Source organism: Monopterus albus, unplaced genomic scaffold (genome assembly GCF_001952655.1).
Source record: "Monopterus albus unplaced genomic scaffold, M_albus_1.0 scaffold82.1, whole genome shotgun sequence".
Taxonomy (NCBI): Eukaryota; Metazoa; Chordata; class Actinopteri; order Synbranchiformes; family Synbranchidae; genus Monopterus; species Monopterus albus.
The window spans coordinates 2,173,716-2,188,080 of NW_018127962.1; the positions used below are offsets into that span (position 1 = coordinate 2,173,716).

The 14,365-nt window shown below is 39.5% G+C and overlaps 1 protein-coding gene across 1 annotated transcript in view; it reads left to right on the top strand.

Annotated features, from left to right (window-relative positions):
- Window positions 1-13,943, top strand: part of rapgef5a (Rap guanine nucleotide exchange factor (GEF) 5a) — a 45,446-nt gene extending 31,503 nt beyond the window's left edge. Inside the window, exons 12-26 of the mRNA XM_020606933.1 lie at window positions 1,551-1,629; window positions 1,862-2,006; window positions 3,939-4,030; window positions 4,164-4,194; window positions 4,638-4,716; window positions 5,008-5,157; window positions 5,645-5,742; window positions 7,855-7,977; window positions 8,604-8,782; window positions 8,890-8,980; window positions 9,060-9,110; window positions 10,062-10,149; window positions 10,280-10,344; window positions 11,127-11,181; window positions 11,472-13,943. Of these exons, the coding sequence (XP_020462589.1) occupies window positions 1,551-1,629; window positions 1,862-2,006; window positions 3,939-4,030; window positions 4,164-4,194; window positions 4,638-4,716; window positions 5,008-5,157; window positions 5,645-5,742; window positions 7,855-7,977; window positions 8,604-8,782; window positions 8,890-8,980; window positions 9,060-9,110; window positions 10,062-10,149; window positions 10,280-10,344; window positions 11,127-11,181; window positions 11,472-11,590 (1,445 nt within the window). The 3' untranslated portion in view covers window positions 11,591-13,943. The remainder of the gene's footprint in view (window positions 1-1,550; window positions 1,630-1,861; window positions 2,007-3,938; window positions 4,031-4,163; window positions 4,195-4,637; window positions 4,717-5,007; window positions 5,158-5,644; window positions 5,743-7,854; window positions 7,978-8,603; window positions 8,783-8,889; window positions 8,981-9,059; window positions 9,111-10,061; window positions 10,150-10,279; window positions 10,345-11,126; window positions 11,182-11,471) is intronic.
- Window positions 13,944-14,365: the final 422 nt, after the last annotated feature.

A 14,365-nucleotide genomic window follows, 5' to 3' on the forward strand; every position in this document is an offset into this window, starting at 1 on the left:
ACCAACAACAACAACGGCTCATTACCTGTCTGCCACAAGGTCTGTTTATATTTGGTTCTTACCCATTGAACACCTGCTAAGTCTCACACACATGCACACATACACTCTTGACATCTCATTTTCACATTAGCTTAAGTACTCTTATTAATTTTTCAAAGTTGTTTAGAATATGAGCCAAGAGAGAGACAAACCCATATCCCCTGTAAACGTTTGCTTATGTTTTACTTAAAGCCATTTGCAATTTCTAATGAATTTCTTTATAACATTAAATATTCTTGACATAATAAGCAACAATCTGAGTTAGTAATGTATTTTGGAAAAAAAAGTCTTTTGGTATAATGTAATTAAACTCAAAACTCAGTCAGCTTTATCAGGACTATGTAGGTGTGGTTTGGAAATAAGTGATTGGCAGAGGCCGGCAACGACTTTTGACTTTAATCTCTTCAACTCCAAACTAAAGCTGTGCAACCTGCCTTTGGTCAGACCCACAGAACTTTATTCTGACAGGATAATAGTCATGTCATACCATAGACCATATATAAAAATGGACTACACGTCACCACTTCCCTCCACTATGCAAAAATAAAGCCAAAATATTGTGAATGCTTTTTGAAACCAGATTCTGTGCACTAGTGACTGAGTAGTTGACTGATATATCAGATGTCCAATCAAAGCTATCAAATCATCAGACACACACCATTTTATATAATCAAATAAAACTTGTTAAAAACAAACTTGCATGAAAAATGACCACTTGTACTCAGATTAGTCTGATAATACCATCCAAAAACAACTGAAATCAGTTCTGAGAAAAATGTATTTGATTTGTACCTTGAATTTTTAGTTTGGCTCACATCCCATCTGCTGACATAGAGGGGACGGGGTTTATGACCTAACTGCAACCAGCCACCGGGGGCAATCGAGTCCCAGTGGCTTCACTTTTGGGAACCGTCACGTCCGTATTTATATAATGTGTGTATGTGTCATACTATCACCTTTTATGTGGCAAATCTGTTAGTAGTTCTCTATTTACACATCCAGCAGACACAGAGCAACATTAGCATTCAGCTCACCAGCTGTCTACTGTTCAGTGCTAATTGAATTTTAGAGCTTTTTCACTGAAAACAGTCGCTTACATTATGAGAGCAGTGATACTGAAGCAAAATTGTGAAGTTGTGGGCTGGAAAACCAAAACAATGAGTTAAAAGATGCTAAAGCACCTTGTAGAGCTATGGGGGACAACATAATTCTGTGTGAGTTCATCACTATAAACAACTCATTTCCCATTACACACAGTCATTTGAAATGCAGTTCTTCATTATTCTCAGAGTTAAGGGGTTAAAGTGTATAATGCTTTGTAATACGACTGACATAAGGAGGATACCCTTCATAATGTAGACAGAGGAACTCAGGAAAAATACAAGAAACGAAAAGAGACTTTCACTCTACGTTCCTCATCTTAATTTCACAAATAAGGTGAAAACTTCACTTGGTCCACTTTGCCAATAAAGGCCTTGGAAGTGTCTGATGGTGTGTTTCCTGTGTTTCAGAAATGCTGCTGGATGACTTCCTGTTAACCTACCTGGTGTTCATGTCCACTAATGACCTCTGTCAGGCTCTGCTGGGACAATATCCTTAACTGGCAAACCCACACATGCACACAGGCACACACATTCACACGTTTATCGTTCACCATTACAACTAAATGCCTAACCTTGATTTCAACCTTTACCCTCAAACAGTTCTTTGTATTTGAGAGCCCTCACGGTGTACTCATGATTGGTGGATGGATGTGTTCACTGAAGCACATAGAGACATGTACACACACACACTCCTTAGTTGTCTCCTTGACTGTTCTCACCTATAGCAGTGCTCGCTGCCGGGGACAGGAGGAGGGCAAGGACGCTCTCTTCAGGAAGCGTAAGGTGCTACAGCTGGTGTCCCACTGGAGCAGGCTTTACAAGGACTTCCTGAAGGAAGAGGAGCACGTCAGAAGCTTTATGAAGGTGCAGCACTACTCCCTTTGACTACCAAATCTGATTTTATTTTCTCTCTCTCTCTCTCTGTCTCATGTATATCAGTAATTTAATGAGTTTGATCCTCTGGAGTTCTTTCATGTCACACAGTATATATGAAGTCTCATTCATCTTCATATGTCTCTCTGTCTAGTTCTAAAGTGGGGTTGCCCTTCCTTAAGTTCTGCACAACAGGACACATAGCATTTGGTTGTGCGAAAAACAGAGCTGAAAAGTGTGTGTGTGCATCTTCCCTGATTTTCCTATTAGCTGCTCTTGTGTTAAAAGAGAACTGCGTTTCAGCTTTCCCCTCAGGCGAACCTTATTGATGTTTTTATCTCATCCCTCTGACAGAGAAGCAACACACTGCATTGAGAAAGAAGAGAAATACAGGCACTTTAATGATGTATCATAAGAGGAATGAGAGCATAGTCTTGTGGCTTTATAGTATCCGATAACATGTAACAAATAAAATAAGCAAAATCAGAAGCTGTACAAATTGTATGTTCAATGCAGTATCTATACAGGACACAGAAAACACACACATACAGACTCTCAGTGTCACATTATTGTCATATTTATCACTACAAATGGAAGCCTGTATCTGCTGTGTTCCTGCTATGTTTTCACATGGCCGGCCGAATCCAATTTGAATGCCTGCGACAACCGTCACGCACACATATTACACGATCACACATGTACACATCCACACGCTCACCCATCACTTGTCCCTCTATAACCTAACAGCTCTATTGCTCAGGCCCAGGTTGCCATGGAAACCAAAGTGCGAGGGTTGGCGTGGGTATAATCTCATATGGGGTGCGTAACCCAGGTGATAGTTGCCTAGTAACAGAGGAATGAGAGGGGAATTGGGATGAGAGTCTCCAATGGGTCAATGACAGCGATAAGCAGGTGTGTGAAGAGATGTGTGTGTGTGTACACCTGATATTACGGTGGGTCAATGACAACGATAAGCAGGTGTGTGGAGATGTGTGTGTGTGTGTGTACACCTGATATTACGCACACTGTGGGAACTGAAGCCTGTTTATGCACACACATTGTGTCTTCCTTGTGGGGACCATGTGTTGGTACCCACCATATAAATCTGTGAGTTTTAGAGTGACTAAGGTTAGGATGAGGGTGTTAGGCGAGTAGCGCTTATAGTTAAGATTAAAATAAGTTTCCAGGAAATGAATATAAGTCAATGTAAAGTCCCCAGAAGTGATGAGTGATGTGGGTGTTTGTGTGTGGGTCCTTGTGAGTTCTTACTGTTACCGCCTCCTGAGCTGTCATGGTATAGTGCTTACTAATGCTGTGCCAGGCACACACACATTACAGCTTGTGCCTAGTCGTCTATTTAAGTAGACTGCAGATCCAGATTTTTTTTTTAATTTTTATGTAATCTATGTACATGATGTAATTTATACTGGATAGTCATAGCCTATCTTTATCTTTTTGTCCTTCTTTTAATTTTCTATTGCCTACTATGAGGATTGGAAAGTTTAAAGGCTTGCTCTACTCAAATTACAATGAAAAACTTATTTTCCTCACTCCCCTTTGAAGTATGCAAAACATTTACTAAGCATTTCTATTGAATCCCATTATTTACATGATATGACTAGACTTGGCTATCATAAGACTATTGTTCTTTGGGTGAACCACCTCTTTAAAGAATTGGCATGCCTTCTTTTAGCCATAATAATTTTCATATTGTTGTAATGGGTGGTCATTCAGACACCTGATTGACATGAAGCCAGTGTAAAGTTAGTATGAGGGATTGTGCCTGGTTGAAAGTAAAGCCAAAGTCTGAGAACAACCCAAAAGACATTCAAATGTTATTCCTGCAGCCAGTTAAAAGCTTTTCTAATGGATGAAAAGCAAGTTGTTTTTTCTTCTCTCTCTCTCTCTCTCTCTGTCTGTTAGACCCTGTACAGGTGTGTTTTAGAGGATCTGTATGAGTTTCCCACACTGGAGAAAGACCTTAAGGAGTTCCAGAAACTCCTCTGTCGCAGACAGTAAGTGGGTTTGTTCTCTGTATTAAATATGACTGCTTGTCACTGTCCTATAGGTGCTTTTTTTTTGTTTGTTTGTTTGTTTCCATGCCTACCTGCAGCCTTTCTTACCATTGTGCTTGTTTATTTCTTGTAGCACTGTGGATGACTGTCCTCCAAGCCAAAAGGTACACTTTGCTGCACCCAGGCTACCTCACACTGTCAGCGACATTTTACCAATATGACATCACATCTGGAGCTTTATCTTTCGAATGTTTTAATGGTATAGCTAAAAATAATACCAGCCAAAGTTCCTATCAAGTTCCTGATTGTGTCGACTGAGGCTGACACAATCAGGAACCAAATCAGGTCCCAAATTTAAGTACTGATTGCATTAGTCACTTATTCCAACACTATGAAATCTGACAGTTCTGGAGTAAAGTTAAATATTTTGTCATAGATTAATAATATGCTTTACATTGTAAAATAATGATAAAAAATAAGCTAATGAAGGGTTTGAACCTGAGCTATACAGGCACTGATACAGATGCTGTCTGTGCATCACTATAGTCAGTGATGTGTGCATGCAGTATTATGCATTTTCAAGTTGGTTCTGGTCTCTCTCTGTCAGAGTAAACAAATGTATCAGCAGCTGAGTTTGAAGGAAAACTGCTTGCAACTCCGAACTCCACAGACTGAGACTAAAGAGGGTGAGTAACAGACACAAACACACGCACATGCCTATGCACAACACAAAACACAACACACAGTCCAAGACACTATCCACATGTAATGAGTCTTAATTTCATTGTGCACCTGTAAATTGCTTAAATACAGTGTTCAGTTTTTGTTTTTTTTGTTTTTTTGTCTGTGTACTTGTGAAAACTCGTCTCTCTCTGTAAATACTTGAGTTTTTTCTGCATCTGCTTCATTATGATTTTATAGTATTTCAATATTCTATTTCGGCAAATTACTGTGAATGTTTTCCGTGTGTTTCTCAGTTATTTGTTGCGTGTACGTGAGCACTGACTCCTACCTGAGTGTCCACACTCACCCTTCACTAGAGGCCCATGAGTTGCTAAGGATTGTGGGTCTGAAGATGGACAGAGCAGAAGAAGACATGGTGCTCGCTGTGGTCTCTAACACCGGAGGTACACACACAAACATGCAAAGAAATGCAGAGTACATAGTGACCCAGTTAACATAAGTATTAAATTCCCTCACCAGTGGTTCAAGCCCCTTTTTTTTTGTCGGAAGTAACGTTACCCCCACACCCTTGTCAGATGATATCAAGTGCCTGTCTTATTCCACATGTGTCCTTATAATGAGCCATTACTGTGTCAGTGTTTTTTCATACAATTGAATAGTGATGGTTAAGGTTTCGTTGATTTGGTCAAGTTAGAATTTCTATCTAGGAGTAGTACAGTAGTTTCTTTTTGAAAGATCTAGTTTCTGGATCTTGCTGCTCTCTGGTCTTTCCACATTCCCCTTGGCAAAATGCATAGATGTGGGGAAGTGTACTTTTGCAACCAGGTACCCCTGCTTGGAAATCACTGTTGTAATCTCTTGGCTCTAAAATATTATCATTATGTCTTTCTTAGGCTCTCTCTCTGTTTCTGTATGTATTTGTCTCTGCAGAGCGGAGGGTGTTACAGCCCAGTGACTGTGTGTATTCAGAGTCTCTGACCCCACAAGGGAAGCTCATGGCCTGTCGCAGGGACCTCACTGAGATCTTGGTATGTCAACGCTCTGTTCTGTTTGTGCTCCTGTCAATCAGTAACGATAAGTCTTTCCATGTGTTTCATGTGCACTGATGAGGGTTGTAAAATTTTTCCATTTTCAAATGAGTTTTGGCTTATTTTTGGCTTCAGTCTGAATTTCTGTTCAGTTTTAGTTATTTCTACCAGTGGTTTCATTAGTTTCAGTCCAGTTTTTATTTTATGGACTCAATTCTGTTTAGTTTTACTTACTATTATTGACCAAGGATGCAAGTTGTCAATGACCAGTGTGAAAAATTATGATCACTAATGAAGATATCAACATTTCAAGACTAAACTGCACTAACATGTGCAACACATTTGTTTCAAACTGGCAAAGCCTGTTAATACACAAAGAAAAAGACTACATTTTGAGTCTTTGACCAATTTATGCCAGGCCAATTTAGTCTTCTCTAAACATTCTGCTGTTGCCTCCCAGTGTGTGGATGACAAATGTGAGGCAAACTAAGCAGAGTATCCCTGTGGTCGGTTGGTTGGACCCTGGTAAAAACACGCAGACATTCCCAGAAATGAGTCAGTCATTTTAGGTTCAGCCACCTACACAAAGTGTGACTTTATGGGCCTCTCTTACTATTTCTTTGACTCTCTGAGTTGCACTTTTGACTTTGGGATCAAGTACAACCTTAAATTCATTGAAAGCTTGCGTGTCACATATTGCAATCTGGTTGACATGCTAGTTTTGATGAATAGATTGAGCCACTCCTCTGATCTTTTCAGGCAGTGTCTTAGGTTCTGCTCCTTGCTGGATGTATTGCTAATGTTACCTTCGTTGCTAATACTCTTTTTCCACGAATGCTGGTGACTTTGAAAATTTACTTTAAAATATGTTGGGATTTTTCTTTTAGTTTTTCTGCCACAGATGCTGTTACCTGAAACAATGCATTTGCTTGTACTGCTTTTGCTATTAAATTTGAAATAGTCCCATACAGGCTTGCACTTTTTCTCCCTGACCTCCTGACCTCACCAGGTCTAAATGTTGGTCCTGGTGCTATATCGCCATCTAAAGCTTGTTGGTTACAACTACACAGAATTTTGGGTCCCTTACTGTCTTGAATGAATCACTGTACAGAATGATAACATTTATTTTTTTGTCTTTTTTAATTTTATTTTACTTTTTTTAGCGATCATCTTTTGTTTCATTTTGTTTTAGTTTTTCTTTTTTTGGGGGGGTATATTATTTTATTTCAGTTTACAAAAATGTTTCAAAACCAATAGTTTTTGTGTTCGTTTTCATGTTAGTATATGATAATATCCCTGGCACTGATGCAGGCTGAAGTTGGAGCTTGCAGGTTTAAACAACCATGACCTTTCAAAGATTTGATTATTTGGGTATTTTCTGTTTGTGATGTTGCTGGTTGCGTGCTGTATCATCCTCCAACTAAATCAGGCATGAAAATGAATATTCTAATTTCCCAACTGACATATTTTCACAATGTTATTGTGAGTCATGCATTATAAACAAGTCGGAGACACTCAGGCCGGGTGACTGTGATTAACTTTGACTCAATAGGAGAGAAAAGGTGCTAGCCACGGCGGGATTGGAAAGTGCTGTATCAGGGCGAAGTGTTGTTCTGTAAAGTCGTGTTTTTCACAGTTGAGCTTCATTTGTGAATCCTTAAATAATTCTGTGATATTGGACATTTCACAAATTGCAGTTTTAAGGTTTTGTCTTTTTTCTGGATAGGTATATTTAGCGGCCTGTCTTTAACAAACCGATAGATTCTCTACATTAAACATCTGCTGTTTAAGTAGTAGGCTGCCAGGCTTGCAGTGTTTAGTTTTAGTCCTCTTAGGTTTCAGTCCTGCTTGTATGTTGGCAAAAGGCACTTGCACTAATGCCTCTGTGCTGTAATGCATATTTTTAATAATGTATTGTGAACTGAATCACCCTCCATGCTTATTGTTTGGCAGTTTATTATGAAAGTGAGATGTTGCTTCTATTTATCTATTTACAGACTCCCATGAATAGACAGTGCATGCCTGTATGTACAGTATGTTCTGTATTTTTGTGTATACATAGGTTTTCAGTGCACTAACCTCACATTTTAAAGAGTGTGTGTGTGTATACAGCCTCCTTTAACAGACAGTGCTGAGCTAAGCAAAAGGCCAGTGCGACTCTTAGGCATCAACACATGGGACGTGGCAGCTGCTCTTACACACCTGGACTGGAGCCTCTTCAAATCCATCCATGAGGTATATACTCACTAACACACACACACACACATCCACACAAATATATGCATAGGCTGTGTGCATACAGTTTATAATAAATTCATATTCATGACAGAGATTGCTGGAACATAAGCATTAAAGATGCAAATGCTCTTCAAGATAGCACAGAAGAAAGTCTTCTTATAGCTGATCACCTGCCAGAAAGAGCTGAGTATTTGTACTAAAAATGGTGAAGCAGAGCACAGATAAAGAGAGACAGGCTACATCTTACACTCAGGGAGTGTTTGGTGCTTAATTCCCAGTCTTATATGTGAGCATTTACTGATTTTCTTTCTTTTATATGATGAAGATCAATTTGACTTGGATTTTGGACAGTTGTTTGGACAAGCAACACTGAGATGTTACATTGAAATGTATTAATGGCATTAAATAATTGTGAGGTCACCATAATGTTGGAGGTAGAAAATTATTTTCTAAGTGTTTTTCTGAATGGTAAATGTTCTTATACTTGTATAGCACTTTTCTATGCAATGAAGCCTATTCAAAGCGCTTTGACACTGTTTTCCATTCACCCATTCACACATTCAAACAAACGCCTAAAAAGCCTAATGTCTTCCACTCACACTGTGTCCTGCTTCCACATGCAGCAGGAGCTGGTGTACTACACCCTCAGCCGTGCATCTGGTAGTGGCCACACAGCGGCGCTCTCAGTCCTGCTCCAGCGCTGCAATGAAGTCCAGCAGTGGGTCATGTCTGAGGTGCTCATGTGCGTGTCCCTCAGTAAGAGAGTGCAGCTGCTTAAGAAGTTCATTAAGATTGCTGCTCAGTAAGAACACACATACATACACTCAGACTGTATGTAGAGAAGTATATTTATAAAAAAAAAAAAAGATTTCTCTGTATTTTGAAGGTTGTCATTTTTTGTGTTTACAGTTGTAAAGCCCAAAGAAATCTGAACTCTGCATTTGCCATCATCATGGGTCTCAACACGGCAGCTGTCAGCCGACTCAACCAAACCTGGGAGGTAAGTGTGTCTTTGTGTATTGTTGTATACACATACTGTGTAGTTTAAATCTTGTTCTGACTGAACACCTTCCTTTCAGAAATGTCCAGGGAAGTTCAAGAAGCTTTTCTCGGAGTTGGAGCTCATCACGGTGAGACTTAAGCTTCTTCTAGACAGAGATTACTCTACATTGGTGTTAAGCTGCCCCTTCTTTATTGCAGCTTTGCCTTTTTACACTGACCTAATGTCACGAATCGGTGCATGATGCTGCCGAAAAGGTTTTGGTGAACTCAATTAAATGGCCAGATGAGGAAGTGATGAACAAAACCATCTCTTTAATAAGTGAACTAAAACTAAACAAAACCATACAAGATAAGGTGAAACACAAAACTCACGGTCGGTATCACAGTCCAAGGTCAGAGCCAGCAAACACGTACAGCAAAGGTAATCCAAAATGCGTAGTCCGAAGGGAAGTCCGATAATCAAACACAGTGGCAGTCCGTAGCAAGAGGGCAAGGCAGAGCAGAGTAGTAAACGATCCAGGTCAACACACAAAATAGCAAAACCAAAAAAACCGCTGGAGAGTCAGAGCTGGAGTCTAGAACAATCTGGCAGTGTCCTAGTGGGAGGACGCTGCCTAAATAGAAGTGAAAACTATTGCGAGTGATGAAGAAAGTAAAAAGACCGAAACTGTGGTGAAACAAAACAGGAAGTAATGTCAAAATAAAAGCCGGACAGGAAGCAGCGGAACCGAATCATGACACCTAAAAATAGTCTGTGTCGTTTGTGTTTTTTTTTACACAGTTATCGGCATCCCGGTATTGGAGGTTTGGTAACCATGCCTACAGTATAAAACACACTTCAGAAATACAAAGCATACCATTAATGTTGTTGCATTCAATTCTACTACCTCTCATGGTGGAAGAAAGGAGGGTCAACACTGACTCCCCATGTCGGCTTGATTCCTTCTATACAGAATAGTGTGGCGGGAAAAAATGGTGTAATAATCCCACCTTGAACTGGCAGTGTAAAAGGGGCTCTAGAGTGTGACATCAAATCTTAAAATCTCTGCCCCCTTTTCACCCTTTTTAATTTTCTCCAGGATCCATCTCTGAACCACAAAGCCTATAGAGAAGCCTTCAAGAGGATGAAACCTCCCAAGATCCCTTTCATGCCTCTTCTTCTGAAAGGTATAATTTCTAACCCCTCCACACACACACGCACACACACATACACACACACACACACACACACACACATACTAAGGCTTTGTTGTTTTTTGTAAATGAAACTTTAATATGCCTGTCTACTGTCTCTTAGATATCACCTTTATCCATGAGGGAAATAAAACCTTCCATGACAACCTGGTCAACTTTGAGAAGCTGGTGAGTTGAATCAGTGCCATAACATCTTTCAACTATTTATATGTGACCTTTTTAGAAATTTACCCATTTACCTTGTTTTTAGATTTAGGATGATGATGACATTGTGGTATTGATGATATCAAATCACATCAGTTATTTGTTGTATGTAGAAGCTTATAGTGTTAACGTTTTGTGTTGTACTTAGGGCTTCCTACAGTGTGTTAGTGCACTGAAATAAAGAGTGCCTTTTTTTAATAAAATATATTACGAAGCTTATGTAGCATCACAGAAACTGAGCATCACACAACAGGCAAATATTTAATGAATAAAGTGATTGTTTGAACTGGTGGTCAATCACATATAGTAACGAGTAAATGGGCTAGAAACACAAGCAGTTATAGTCTTTAAAAAGAACGTAATTCACATTAGTAGAAAGGTGTAAAATCAGAAGGTCTGAGAGAAGACAACTGCTTCATGGGACAGTAACAATGATGATTGAGTTGATGGATTAAAGATGTTATTTATCCAGGGGAAAGTTACCGAGACCAAGCTCTATTATGCAGAAGAGTCCTGTTTTCCTTTTAACCAGTGGCTGTCATCTCAGTAAACCATCAATAAAAGTGGCCACTGACACATCTGTTATACATTTAGTTATTTTTCCATAATTTGATCACATGACAGCAGCAGCTCTTCCTCATTTTTCTGTTCTACTTATGTTGATATTTAGAACTATCCTATAGTATTGTTGTGTTGGACATGTTTGCTACTGCACTCATATGACATGTCAACTGTTAAACCAACAGCATATGATTGCAGACACAGTGAGAATGATTCGCCATTGCCAAAGCGACCAGCCAGGTAAGTCTTCTTGTTTCTGATTGAAGTGGCTCAAATGTTCCTCACATAAAAGAAACAGGGGCTCTTTAGCTTCATTATTTGCCTTCTTGTTAAAGCTATTATTGTTTGGATCCATTCATTGTGAGGAATCTGCAGTCAAATTAGTGTACTGCACCTGTGTCTGGCTCAGTTTTCTCTTATAGTTTCTAAGCAACCGTGTCTATTATTTTCTCTGTGTTTGTACCAAGTGTCTATGTTCTGGAGTCCAGCAGAAAACTCTTTTAACCATTAGGCGTGCTTGTGTTTCTTAGGCAATGAGGTCATCGGGGTTGACAGTTCAGAGGTGAGGGCGAGCGTTCACTACCTGCACATCATCGACAATCAGCAGACACTTTTCGAACTGTCACACAAACTGGAGCCACGCGCTTAAGCACACATATACACATGTAATTCATGGACTCACACAAACACTGGACACAAAGCAATGGAAATGCTAGCACCGGGTAACACAGAGGATGCTTTGTACAGCAAAATGTCACGCACTCACATGCAGACTGCATCAGAATCACACTACCAGCAGTGTTGCCAAGTGGACACTGAGGTGTCCTGTCTTCTGAGAAAACCCACGATGACACAGAACTGAACTCTCCCTGTTCTCTAAAGGATTCAGAACACTGAAAATGTGTGTATAAAGGATTTATAAACTCTATATGTGCTCTATAAACTGTCTACAAGAATAGATTCTGCACAGAAAGACAGGTTCAACAAACTGAGAGAGAGTAGAGGAGACTGTAATTAGTTTGTACAGAATCTGTTGGACTGAATATGTCCTTGTTTTTATTCTGGTGATAATTTTTTTGTTATTTATGAGCCTAGCCAGCAGGTGGAATATTTCTTTATCTCTGTCAGTCTCATCACCCCCTCACTGAGGTCAGCCAGGACTGGTTAGCTTCGTCATCATTTCAGTGACAAACACAAAAACATCTGTAGAGGAGTTAGATGTGCTCATAACCTGAGGGCCAACATGTTCCCCAGTGATGCTCTTGTTTTATTTCATTGGCATATCATATATTTGCCCCGTGATCCATGTAGGATACATGCTAGTTACGCTTTAACATACCTACATTTACTTTAACATACCCACTCTTTCATACCTTTGCTCATTGAGGCTCTGTATTTTAGTTGGTATGTGACATGTGAAAGAAGTATTGACTGACTGTGACGTCTGAAGCACTGAAGCTCTCCTAAACATGCCAGAGTTCAAAAACAGATGATGAACACTGAACAGTTGTAGTGCTCCTTTGCATTTTAAAGTCCAGGTTGACTTTTAGTTAAACACTCCTCATGCACTCTTCTCTAGGATGTGAATGTGTGAATAGTCATTTTACATTGTACTGTATGGATATACATGGACCATAACATTTTGCTGTGCCAAATGTCACACTGAGTCTTGCAGCCAGATGTACAGCAGAGCTTGTGGTTTGTTTAGGAATCATCAGTGCCAGAATTTGATTTCCTTGAACAAGCCCCGGAGTGACATCTGGTCCTTGATCAGGTAAAGCAGATCCCCTTTGAAGAGATGCTTTCTGACATTGTGATGACTGAGTTCAGGGTGTGTGTGTGTGTGTGTGTGTGATTGTATCCCACTTGCTCAGGGTTGCTATGGAAACAGCCCCATCATAGAGCTTTTTTCTTTTTGTTTTTTTAATCCTTGAGTTATTTATGTTAACAGATATGTGAAAGCACTATACCACAGAACTTTGTCAGAAAAGCTTTAATCAACAAAATCATGTCCACGAGGAGGTTTGGACACTGATGGTTCATTCTTACTGACTGAAACAATCGCTACATTCAGACACGATCTTGTGTAAACTGCATAAAAATCAACACGTGGTGTGGACAGAATTACTTAATGGAAACACAAGGTCACAGACGTCCTCCATTGTAGTAAGACTGTCTAGTTCATCCATTATTTATTTATAACTTAAATTATGGTTATCATAATCTTGGCCCTCCTGCTACATGATCCTGTTGATTCGTTCATTTGTTATGCAACCTCTCTTGTTCCTGTAATAAAGACTCTAGCTCATTCTGTAGTTCTGAAAAGAAATGCAGCACGGGATGAAGGAAATCACTCAAAGTTTATATTTGTGATGATGATAGATAGCAATTAAAACAAGAAACACATCCTTCAGAACCATGAGCAGTCTTTGTGTTTGTCAGACCTCATTAGTGTTTGTATTATCATGTTGTTGCCTTGAATCTGTTCATGCAGTCACTTCAGTGGTATATTTCTGCTGAGTAGGTGGAACCATCCACAGGTGATGTTCCTAAATGTTACGCAGCATGTCTTGCATCTTTTGGCTGGTTATAAAGCATGAGGGTAAAGTGCAATAGGGTAGAAATGTTGTTGCCACAAGTGTTCATCATCATTTCAAGTCTTTCAGAGCACAGAACTGCATTCTCCTGCAAATCATAGTGGTTCAAGAGCACAGAGTCAAACTTGCATTTCAGAAAGACATCTTGGGTTCATGAAAAGATTCACTTTAAGTATATGTTTCTGTTATGAGCAGCTTAGTCTCTGTCTGCGCATTAAAAACTGACCCATTGTTGTTACCAACACTTCCTGCTAATGCTCTGACACTGACAGTACAGGCAATTTTGTGGACACAGTAATAGTCACTGACTAATTCAAACTGAAACCTAGTGATGTGTTTCATAGTATGTGGATGTAAAATCTAAATACATATTGAGGGAGTAGCAAAACTCCTGAGTGAATAGAACTGAGTGACAGTGTGTTTTATTACTTGTGACTTGACACATTTTGTCTCTTCAACATTACAGAGCTTCATTTTAAAGATGCTTTTTATGAAACTGAGTCAGTGATTCTTACTGCTAGAGCTGATAAGCAGAGCCATGGTCTGTTCATGTTCAGTGCCATAGAAAGGCCTTGTGGTAGTCATTTTTACTATTAACCTGTACATGGTGCACACATGCACAAACACACTTCTGCTCACTGTGTTCAAAGAGCAGAATAATTATACTGTATTAGTTATTTATTGGTTATATATTGTTTATTTGTGTATTTCTGAGGTGGCAAAGTGTCTCAGTTTATGTGCCATGTTCAGAGGTTCAACTGTACCGAAGTGCACGCTTGAGAAAAAAAATGATGTTTATGGTTTGAAGCTGCAAACTAGTTATGAGT